The following is an 11,349-nucleotide window of genomic DNA, read 5'->3' as shown; positions in this document are numbered from 1 at the left end:
GCAGATGATAACTGACACCCAGGAAAAAGCTAATCTCTTTGATGATTACTTTGCATCAGTTTTTCACCAGCCTAAAGGGATCACCCTGCCTGACAGGACACAGGACTACCAGGGTAAGGGTGATCATATGCTTATAATTGGTGAAGATCTTGTAAAGAAATAGCTTGAGAGGCTGGACATCCACAAGTCAGCTGGCCCAATTGGAATGCACCCAAGAATGCTAAAAGAGTTGGCTGACATCATAGCATGACCAATGGCAAGGATATTTGAGAACTTGTGGCACTTGGGAGAGGTTCCTGAAGATTGGAAAAGGGCCAGTGTTGTGCCTATCTTCAAGAAAGGAAGGAAGGAAGATCCAGGGAACTACAGGCCAATCAAATTGACCTCAAACCCTGGAAAGATTTTGGAAAAATCATCAAAAGAAACTATCAACAACAGGCTAATGGAAAGCAACATTCTGACAGATAGCCAACATGGCTTTATTGTGCGTAGGTCTTGCCTGACCAACTTCATTACCCTCTATGACCAGGTGAGACATCACCTGGACAAAGAAGAAGAGGTTGATAGCATATATTTAGACTTCAAAAAAGCCTTTGACCTTCTTTATCATGATGTCCTCATGGTAAAATTGGGGGAACTGAAGTCTCAACAACCTTACTGTCCGATGGCTGGGGAACTGGCTCCATGGTCAGACCCAGAGAGTGATTGCCAATGGAACTGTGTCAACATGGCACATGGTGACCAGTGGCATCACCCACACAGTACTCAGGCCACTACTCTTTAATATATTCATACGTTATATTGATTTGGGTGTCAGAAGCAGACTGGCTAAGTTCTGAGATGAAACCAAAGTATGGGGAAATGTGGTCACACTAAAGGATTGACTGGCAATTCAGACTGACCTAGACAGGCTCATAAGGTGGGTGGATCAAAACCTGATGACTTTCAACAGAGAGAAATGTAAGGTGCTCCAACTCAGGAGAAATCCCCCCCATCATATTTGTAGGCTTAGCAGTGGTACGCTCACTGAAAGAGACTTGGGGGCATGACTGACCAAAAGATGAACATGAGCTACCAATGCAGTGCCACGGCTGACAAAGCAAATACAACTCTGGCTTGCATCTACCGATGGACATCAAGCAAAACCCAAGAAGTCATCCTCCCACTTTACTGAGTGTTGGTGAGACTGTGGCTGGAGTACTGCATCCAATTATTGGCTCCACACTTTAGAAAGGGTGTGGAGAAGTCTGAGAGAGTCCAGAGGACAGCCATGAGAATGATTAGAGGTCAAGAAAACAGACCTTATGAGGAGAGGCTGAGAGGCATGGGACTCTTCAGACTGGAAAGCAAAAGCTTAGGGGTGAGCTCGTGGCAGCCTATAACTATATAAGGGGTGTGTTTCAGGAACTGGGAGAATGTCTGTTCACCAGGGCACTCCAAGGGAAGACAAGGTCTAACTATCACAAACTGCTGGAAGACCATTTTAGACTTGGCATAAAGAAAAACTTCTTTACAACACCAGAGTCTGGAATAGACTCCCCCCAGAAGTGGTGCAAGCACCTACTCTGGATACCTTTAAGAAACGCTTGGATACTTATTTTGCTGGGGTTATCTGACCCCAGCTGACTTCCTGCCCCTTGGGCAGGGGGCTTCACCCAATGGTCTGGCAAGGTCCCTTCCAGTCCTAATGTTTATGGAATCTATGAAATCTTTGTCCTTCAAGCTCTTGCAGCAGACTTTTCCTCCATTTGGGGCAATAGTCTTGCATGAGTTGATGTCAATGTTTCATTTTTTCAAGCTGACCTTGCAGACATGCTTGAAGTGCTATCTTTGTCCTCCTCTTGAGTGTACAACTTGGCTGGGATGGGAAAATAAAACTTTCTTTTGGAGTCCAGATTCAGACTTCCAAGCACTTCCTAGACTTGGAAGGACTTACTGGATAATTTATCAAGCGCTTACTAGACTTGGTGCTGGCCACATGGAATGATTGGTGGGGGATCTGCAGGTACAAGGTAACCTAGAAGATAGTGACCACCTATTGACAGAGTTCACTGTCTGGCAAAAGGTGGGGAAGATAGCTAGTAGGGCTGAATTGCTAGACTTCAGAAAGACCAACTTCAACAACCTCAGGAGATTAGTTAGGGAGGGACTGGCAGGCAAAAGCATCGGAAAGATGGGAGTCCAGAAAAGGTGGGCTTTTCTCAAGGGACTGATGCTGCAGACACAGAAAGGGACCATCCCAATATATATAAAGGGAGGCAAAAAAGAAGGAAACCCTCTTGGTTGGTCAGGGAAATCCAGGAGAGTCTGGAGGGGAAAAGAGGCCAACAGGCTGTGGAGTCAGGGGGCAGCCACCAAGGAAGAGTATAACTGCTTGATTCAAGCTTGCAGGGAAGTAGTGAGGAGAGCCAAAGCAGAAATGGAGCTTAGGATGGCAGCAAAAGTTAGGATAACAAAAAAATCATACTTTAAATACATAGGAAGCCAAAAAAAAAAGTGCAGGGTAACATTGGGCCCCTTCAAGATGATCTAAGGCAACTGGTAACAGATAGGATGGCCAAAGTGGAGCTCCTAAAGGATTTCTTTGCATCTGTATTCTTGGACATGAATACAAACATGTATCCCAATGGGACTTTAGGTAAGCACGAGATAGATACCAAGCCACCAACTGTTAGCGCTGACCTAGTAAAGGGGCACCTGGAGGGGCTGAATGTATTTAAGTCAACAGGACCTGATGATCTTCATCCTAGGGTACTTAGGGAATTAGCTGGAGTCATAGTGGATCTGCTAACACAACTGTTTGAGCCCTTGTGGCACTCAGGAAAAGTCCTGGGTGATTGAAAAAGGCCCAATATGCTACCTATTTTCAAGAAGGGGAGGAAGGAGGAACCAGCTAACTATAGGCTAGTTTTAGGATAGGATAGGTCACCTCTATCCTTGGCAAGACCTTTGAGAAAATTGTTAAGGATCACATTTGTGGGGGATCAGCTGGTAGAATAATGATAAGGGGCAACCAGGATGGGTTTATAGCAAACACATCCTGCCTGACTAACCTAGTTTCTTTTTAAGGCTGGGTCACAAAATGCTTGAATTAAGAAACAGAGGTAGATGTTATTTACTTAGATTTTTAAAAGGCCTTTCACAGTGTCACATCCAATTCTTATAAATAAACTAAACAGTTACAATGTAGATTATTACACAGTGTAGTGGGTGGAAAATTGGCTTATGGAACGCACCCGGAGAGTGGCGGTGGATGGGTCAATTTGTACCTGGAGAAATGTGGGCAGCAGAATCCTCCAAGGCTCTATCATAGGACTGGTACTATTCAATATCTTCATTAGTGACTTGGGTGAAGGAGTAGAAAGCACCCTGTCCAAATTTGCAGATAACACCAAACTATGGAGGGAAGTTAACAAACTAGAGGGCAGGGAGCAAATCCAGGAGGATTTGGACAGCGTGGAGAAGTGGGCGGAACAGAATAGGATGCAGTTTAGCAAAGATAAGTGCCACATGTTGCACCTAGGGAGGAAGAATCATCAACACTCCTATAACCTGGGAGGTACCATTATAAGTAGCACAACTATGGAAAGGGATCTCGGAGTCATAGTCAATTCCATAATGAACATGAGTCACCAATGTGATAAGGTAATAAGTAAACACTCTTTGTTGCATAAGTAGGTATCACAAACAGGTCTAGGGAGGTCTCCCCCTCTATGCAGCACTGGTCAGGCCACAGCTAGAGTACTGTGTCCAGTTTTGGGTACCACACATCAAGAGGGATGTAGATAACCTGGAAAGGGTTCAGAGGAGGGCCACCCATCTGGTTAAAGGCCTAGAAAAAAAACCCCATGAGGACTGATTGAGATACCTGAATCTTTTCAGCCTCCACAAGAGAAGGCTGAGAGGTGATCTCGGGGCTGTCTACAAACTCATAGGGAGAGACAGCAGAAAATAGGGGATACAATGTTTACCAGGGCGCCCATCGGGATAACTAGAAACAATGGCCACAAACTGAAGGAGAGCAAATTTAGACTGGACATCAGGAAAAACTTCTGTACAGGGAGGATTGCCAAAATGTGAAATATGCTTCTGGGGAGGGGGGGTGCTGTCCCCTTTTTTGGAGGTATTTAAGAGGAGATTGGACAAACACCTGGCTGGGGTCATCTGACCCCAGCACTCTTTCCTGCCCAGGGCAGGGGGTCAGACTTGATGATCTAATAGGTCCCCCCCAACCCTAAAATCTATTAATTCTATGAAATCCAGATGATGTGGCCAGCCCAGCAAAGCTGATGTTGAATGATGATTGCCTTGATGCTCATGGTGTTTTCTTATGAGAGAGAATGCTAATGTTGGTGCATTTGTCTTCTCACTGGACATGAAGGATCTTCTTCAGGCAGCATTGATGGTACTTCTTCGATGACTGAAGTGTCTCTTGTACATTGTCCATGTCTTGGCTCTGTACAGTTAGGTAGAGATCATGACTGCTTGATAAGCCATGGCCTTGGTTTTGATTCTGATGTCACAATCTTTGAACACCCATTTCCTCAGGTGTCCACAGGCTGCACTTACACATTTGAGGTGATGTTTAATTTCTTCCTCAATGCCAGCCTTTTGTGATAGATGGCTTCTGAGGTACAGAATACATGCCACATTCTATAGAGTCTCCCCATAAATCTGAATCATCAGATTTGAGGCTGCTCATTAACAGCTTGTTGATAGAGGACCTTAGTCTTCTGAATGTTAAGTATGAGTCCCATTTTCTTGTATGCCACAGTAGACATCAACAATTGCCTGAAGGTCTGCTTCTGAGTGAGAACACACTACATCACCAGCAGCACACTGGAGCTCAATGACTGAAGTCAGAGTAGTCTTGATTTGGGCTCAGATTCAGCTGAGATTAAACAGTTTACCAGTCTTTGAAGAGTTGAGCTCCGCTCTCGCTGGAAGTTTGTCAGTGGTCAGAGGTAGCATCATGGTAAGGAATATCAAGAAGAGTGTTGGAATGATGATGCGTCCTTGCTTAACTCCTGTCTTAATCTCAAAGGGATCTGTAATTGACCTGTTACGGAGAACTACCGCTCATGTACCATCATGGAGACGATGAAGAATGGTGATGAATTTTGGCATCTGTACCTGATAAAGATCCTCCACAATGCTTCTCACTTGACAGTCTCTAAGGCTTTCATGAGGTCAGAGAAGGCCATGTAGAGGAGGTTATATTTTCCTGCAGCTGGTGAGCAGTGAAGATCATGTTGGTTGTGCCTCTTGATGCCTTAAACCCCCCACTAATTTTCTGGAAGGAACTCTTCAGCAAATAGAAGGAGACAGTTCAGGAGGTTTCTTGCAATCATCTTTCCTGTGGTGCACAGCAAGGTGACCCCTCTCTAATTTCTAGTAAGACTTATCTCCTTTCTGAAGATTCTCACAAATATAGAGATGTGATGTAAGCTCTTCCCCCCAATACCTGAAAATTTCAGGAGGATTCTGTCTGCTCTAGATGCCTTGTCATTCTTCATTTGCTGCATAGCTCTCCTCACCTCATCAAGGGTTGGAGGGATTTGGAGATTATCTCTGACTGGGTGTTGCAGGATGGAATTGAGAACACTCTCATAAATGACAGTCTTCATAGATTTCATAGATTTCATAGACATTAGGGCTGGAAGGGACCTCGGAAGATCATTCGACTCCAGCCCCCCACCCAAAGGGCAGGAAGTCAGCTGGGGTCATAGGATTCCAGCAAGATAAGCATCCATCTTGATTAAGCAGGACTTCAAAATGCTCCTTCCAGTGGGCATTGATAATTCCCCTTTCCTTGATTAGGTATCCTTCATCCTTAGGCTTCAAGGGGGTTGGTCTCCCTGAGTGCTCAAACTGCAGATAGCTTTGTTGGCACTAAAAAAAACCCACACAAATTGTGGATGTTAGTGAGATGTTGAAACTCCCTTGTCTTGTCTTCCCACTATCTGTTCTTCAGGTCCTCCTTTGAATCTCTGCCTTGGCTTATTGGTGATTCAATTTATTTTGTTTGGAGTTGATATCATTCAGCCAAGCACAGAAGGTTTTGTGCTTTTAGTCAATCAACTGCTGGATCTCCTGGTCATTCTCATAAAACCAAACTTGATGTTTCCTGGTAGAGAATCCAAATGTCTCTTCACAGGTGCTAAAGATAGTGGACTTGAAGGCACCCCAAGCACTGCCAACGTTCTCCCATTCTTGTTGATTGGAATTTGCCAGGTTTTTTTGTTCAGACACTGGTGGAAAAAAATCTCACTTGATTGGACCCTTGAGTCCTTTGAATTGACCTTCCATCAGCATTGCTTCTGTTGCAGCCATCATTTTGAGTCCACTTTGAGTAACATAACTGAGTGTATATATCAGTGATTGGTCCACCAATCGTCAGCTTCTAGAATAGCTTGAATGATATGGACATTTTTGAGATCCCAGGCATGACATATGATGTAGTCGATGAAGTGTCAATGCTTAGATAATGGGTGTTGCCAAGGTGCCTTGTACTTGTTTTTCTTGAAGAACAGTGTTAGTAATTGTGAGTCCATGTTCTGTGCTTTTGGTCAAGAGGAGTATGTCAGTGGAGTTGACATTTCCCACTCCTTCCTTGCTGACAGTTCTATTCCAGAGGTTCAAGTCCCTTCCTACTCTGGTGTTGAATCACCAAGAAGAATGACTGTCTCCCACTGAGATATCAGAGAAGGCTTGGTCAAGGTTGGCATATAATTCCTTCTTGGTTTCACTGGCAGCATCAAAAGTTGGGGCATATGCATTGATGACAGTGACAAATTGTCCCCCTGCCAATTTAAGTCCAATAGGGAACTTGTTGAGTTGTTTTTTGAGTTAATTCGTATTGGCAAAACCAGCTCCATGAAGTCAGTGTTCTCCTTCCTGCTTACCCTTACTGCCTTGTTGTTTGAGCTGCCCATCTCCCACTTAGTGGGTTTCCCTCAGCACAGCAATGTCAATGTTGTGTCTCCTGAGTTCTCAAGTCACAATTGCAGTTCAGCATTCTGAGCATTCACTATTAGGATTGTCCACAAGGATCCTGATGTTCCAGGTCCTGAAAATGATTGCATGTGTTCATTGATTTTGACTGCAGTAAAAGTGATACCACTGGATGTGGTTATCCATTCAGGAAAAGGGTGGGTAGGTAGACTATATTTAGGGTACCTTTCATAGCACGTTCCCCATGTGGAGTGAGCATAGCAGATCCTAAAAAGAGCTAGTCAGTCACAATTAGGCCTCACAATCCTGATCCTGTCACCACTAGATGGTCACTCTTGGCACTTGATTTATGACCCAGATACCTCATTCCAGGTGGACACAAACTCTCAGATCAGCCATGACTTCTTCATTTGATAGTAGCCAAATGTTATTGATACACAATGATAGCAGATAAGAATAATGGAGAGAAGGCAACCTGCCCCTCCCCCCAGATTCTATATCTACCAGTCCTAGGTTTGTCACAGAGTGAAGGTACATATGGCCAGTATGCAAACTTCACCCTATGGTTCTTTTTGGAATGTCATAAGTCAGCATCCTGGAGTTTGAGGACTGGAGCCTCCCCCCACCCCCCGCCTCCCCACCATTGGTGTGGGTGAGATGGGATGGTGTTGTGCCCTCTGTCCATGGTGGCCTTGGGATTCCCCCCAGGGGACACTTTGCTGCTATGAAATCCCTCCTTTTGTATTCTTTCCCCTCCTCTGATGACTCATCATCTCTGGGTACCATTGGGTGGTTTCCCTGTGGCTGTCATACTGTCCACATTCTATTCTATCAGTATATTCCTTTGTTTCCCAAACCCGTCACATGCACATATTTTAATGTGGTCATTTGCCTGTGTCTTAATTTGGTCTGTCCACCAAAACTAGAAATTCTGAGGGTTCTGCAACTGGTCACTGTGACCTGGCCAACACAGCAGAGTCCCTTAACTCATGTTATGGAATAGTGTAGATAAAGTCTCAATTTCCCAGCCTGGGTATGCCCTCTTGTCCATAGGCCTTGGACATGGTATCTGCTGGCTTTGGAAACAATGGGCTTTGAAGGCCAAGATCATGAAACATTGTCATAAACTGGCTTTTAGAAACCAATTAACCCCTGCCATTCCCAGGACCATTGTTTTAATTCCGTATATACTTTACCTACAAAATAATTCCTAAAAGCAAACTTCTAAATATCATTTTCTAGCCATCAGTAACTAAAGGACATAAATAGAATACTAAAGCTGTTTTCATGGAAGATGCCTGTACATGGTTTCTTTTAGCATGGAGATACTGCTGCACATTAGCTTCCACATCATTGTTGACTGAACAGGACCTATCATCCCCAGAGCACACCCCCCTATACCTACAGGACATGTCACCTACACCAGAGCACACACACTATAAATGAAGCTACCTGTGTCCCTGCTCCCAGCCACCAGAAGTAATGCTAGGCACTCCCTACAGCCTGGGACCTGGGCCAAAGCCTCCACCACTGAGAGCTCCATCTAGGTAGAAGCTGCAGAGAAGACAGAGGTGCAGGATATGGCAGTTGTGGGAGGTCTGACTGTGTGACACATCCCCACCATATCTAAGTCCTTCCTTGTGATCTTCTTTCCTCTGAGAAATCCTAAGACCTCACTTCAAAGAGGGGGGTGGCAAATTGACCGGCAAATTGACCTGCAAACTGCTCTGTTTGCTCTTCCCTGTCTACTTGCTCCCTGGTCATTTAAAGAGCCTGGTTTTAGGCTCCTCTCCTAGGACCAGTTGACTGCAACTGGGTATGTCAGCTCATTAGGACTTAAAGCCTCCCACCCAGCACCAATCACTGCCAGTCAGCTAGCAATCAGCCAACAATGTGGCCTCTCAGAACATATGCCCTGCTCCACTGCCACACAAACAGTCACATAGTCAGAAGCACACACAGCAGCTCACCTGGCTAGGAACATCTTTCACCAACTCCATCTTTGTGAGACATATGTGACTCTTTCTTTCCAATTCAGATCTGGCCACAGTTATCAATTCCTTCATCAAGTCTTGGATATTGCAATTTTCTCTATGTTTGGTTTCACTAGAAGACTATCTGGAAGATCTTCACTAGAAGATGCCTCTAGTACAGAATGCAGCAGCCTACCTGCTGGGCCCTATATACCTAAAGGACCCTCTTATCCCTTATGCTTTATCATAATCTTTAAGGTCAACTGAGAGCAAACTCCTACAAGTACCATCAATACACTGTCTGCTTATCAACAACATGTGGAAGGTCATTCTCAGGAGTTTCTCCTTAGCTCTGGAACGCCTTCCCTCTTGAGACCTTTCATACATCTGGACATCTTTCAGGTGTGCTGTAAGACCTTCCTATTTGGAGAGATATTTAGCAGAAAAAGCTTGGCTGGGTTATTTTTGGGGGCTGTGTGTTCAATTTTATCGTAATGGTTTAGTTGATTTACAAGATGTTCTGTTCTTTTTTAAGTCTCCTGCTTTATAAGTTATTCTGTTCTCTTACTGTAAGCCACTGTGCCTTTATTGGGAAAGCAACATATAAATTGAATAAATTAATAAATTATCTTTTTGCAGTCTATGTGATTTAGGAGATTACTTATGTATGGCAAATAATGAATAGTGAAAGCAACTCTTTTACAATCAATTACTGGAAAGTTATTTTTGAGGTATCTATTGACTATGTACGAGCAAGTATGTTTGTAGAAATTACAATTGCTTAATTAATGACTAACATGAGAAAAGAATAAATCTGTTTGATAATATATTGGGAATACATAATTTTGTCAGCTGTGTACATGGGGTACTTATCCCACATGACTTCATAACTGCCAGAATTCATCTTATTGAAACATAATGTGCTTTCATTAGTCTTTGTTTCCTCCTCCAGTTTAGTCCACTTTTGATTTCAAGCTCCCTTTTAACTATACAGACTTTCTATTATCCTGATTTATTAAATGCATTTCTACAGTGTCCTTGACCTTGTTTTTATCCCTGCAGCTTGTCAGCTATATTTTGATTTTGTAAATATTATAATGTGCCTGTTTTTGCCTGATAATTTTAGCCTTTATTCCGTAAGTTGTTCCACACAGATGACTTGCTTAGCCCATGAAAATAACTTTTAAATTCTGAAGAGCTCTGCACAGGGGCAGATGTCTAGCCATGTGGGAAATGTAGAGAATCAAGACCTAAATCTTCACTACTAGTCTTCGCCGTTTCTTAAGTCCTGTCTTCATTCTAATATTTCTCACCTTTTATTTATCACAAATGGTGTGTACTTTAGAGTTATATGCAACATGAAGAGTACATTACTTATTATAAAATGCTGTAACTAACTTATCATAGGGGGTTAGAAACAATGTTATAGTTAAAGTTGGCCATATATGTGTGTATGCATGTGTGTATGTGTGTGTGTTCCTTTAAGTATATTTCCAGCTACATTTTCAACTTATATTGTCATTTTCCACCAAATGAGACAAGAAATGATCAAATATTAATTCTACTTTAGATATTTAGAATGTAGTAACCAGGCCAAGTTTAACTATATATATATATAACATTTATCACCTTTTCTAAGATCTATCTAGAGAGAAAAACTGTTTTTTCTTAGTCCGGATAGAGAACTCTCATCCAAGCACTTATCTCTCAGCTCTTATGCTTTGAACTATTTGGATTATCTTGACTTTTACATTGACCTGTAATGTGCATTGCTTGGCTCAGGCCTCAAGCTGAAGATATAAAAATGGCCCTGCATAAAATTAGGAACCACTTTTGAAAACCTGGGGATGAATTTTCCATCTTCCCCATCTGAAAAATGGAGAATTATAAAACATAATTATCTAATCTGTATGAATTCTGTGGTAGTTAATGAGTGACTACAATTAATGTTTGTAAAATGTTTAGAAGCAGAGGTGGTGTGTGTGTGTGTGTGTGTGTGTGTATGGATCTTACTTTATTATTTTTAGAGGTAATTCCAATGGTGGCTTTTGCAAAGTAAATACCTGTTCACAAAAAACTAAGACAACCAGTTAATATAATTACTGCTAATAAAAATCATAAGTCAAGATAGTGAAATCCATCCCTGTCCTAATATAATACGATTGAGTTCAGAAAAAGAAGCTGAAATAACAGATTTTTTCTTTAAACATTAGAATTAACTTTCAGAGTGTTTGATTCTCCCCTTGATATTAAAGACCCAGGGCCAGATTCTATTCCATCTATAAGTCATCTAAGTAGAAGTAGGTATCTAAAAGTCATTCTAATCCCCTCCTTTTAAAGTCCTGAAAATTTATTAGTGCATCTACTTTAGTAACAAAAATGGTATTTGACTTTTATGACTGAGATACAAAAAAAAAAAAAA

General features: G+C 42.5%; 1 protein-coding gene across 1 annotated transcript in view; it reads left to right on the top strand.

Moving 5' to 3' along the window:
* Positions 1–2,553: 2,553 nt before the first annotated feature.
* The window catches only part of LOC109299825 (myosin-8-like), a 20,548-nt gene continuing 11,752 nt past the window's right edge, over positions 2,554–11,349 (top strand). The window contains exon 1 of the mRNA XM_019520335.1: positions 2,554–2,638. Coding sequence (XP_019375880.1) covers positions 2,554–2,638 — 85 coding nt within the window. The remainder of the gene's footprint in view (positions 2,639–11,349) is intronic.

The sequence above is a fragment of the Gavialis gangeticus genome, unplaced genomic scaffold (genome assembly GCF_001723915.1).
Source record: "Gavialis gangeticus isolate Ggan-Ray unplaced genomic scaffold, GavGan_comp1, whole genome shotgun sequence".
Taxonomy (NCBI): Eukaryota; Metazoa; Chordata; order Crocodylia; family Gavialidae; genus Gavialis; species Gavialis gangeticus.
This window is presented reverse-complemented; position numbering and strand designations above follow the sequence as displayed.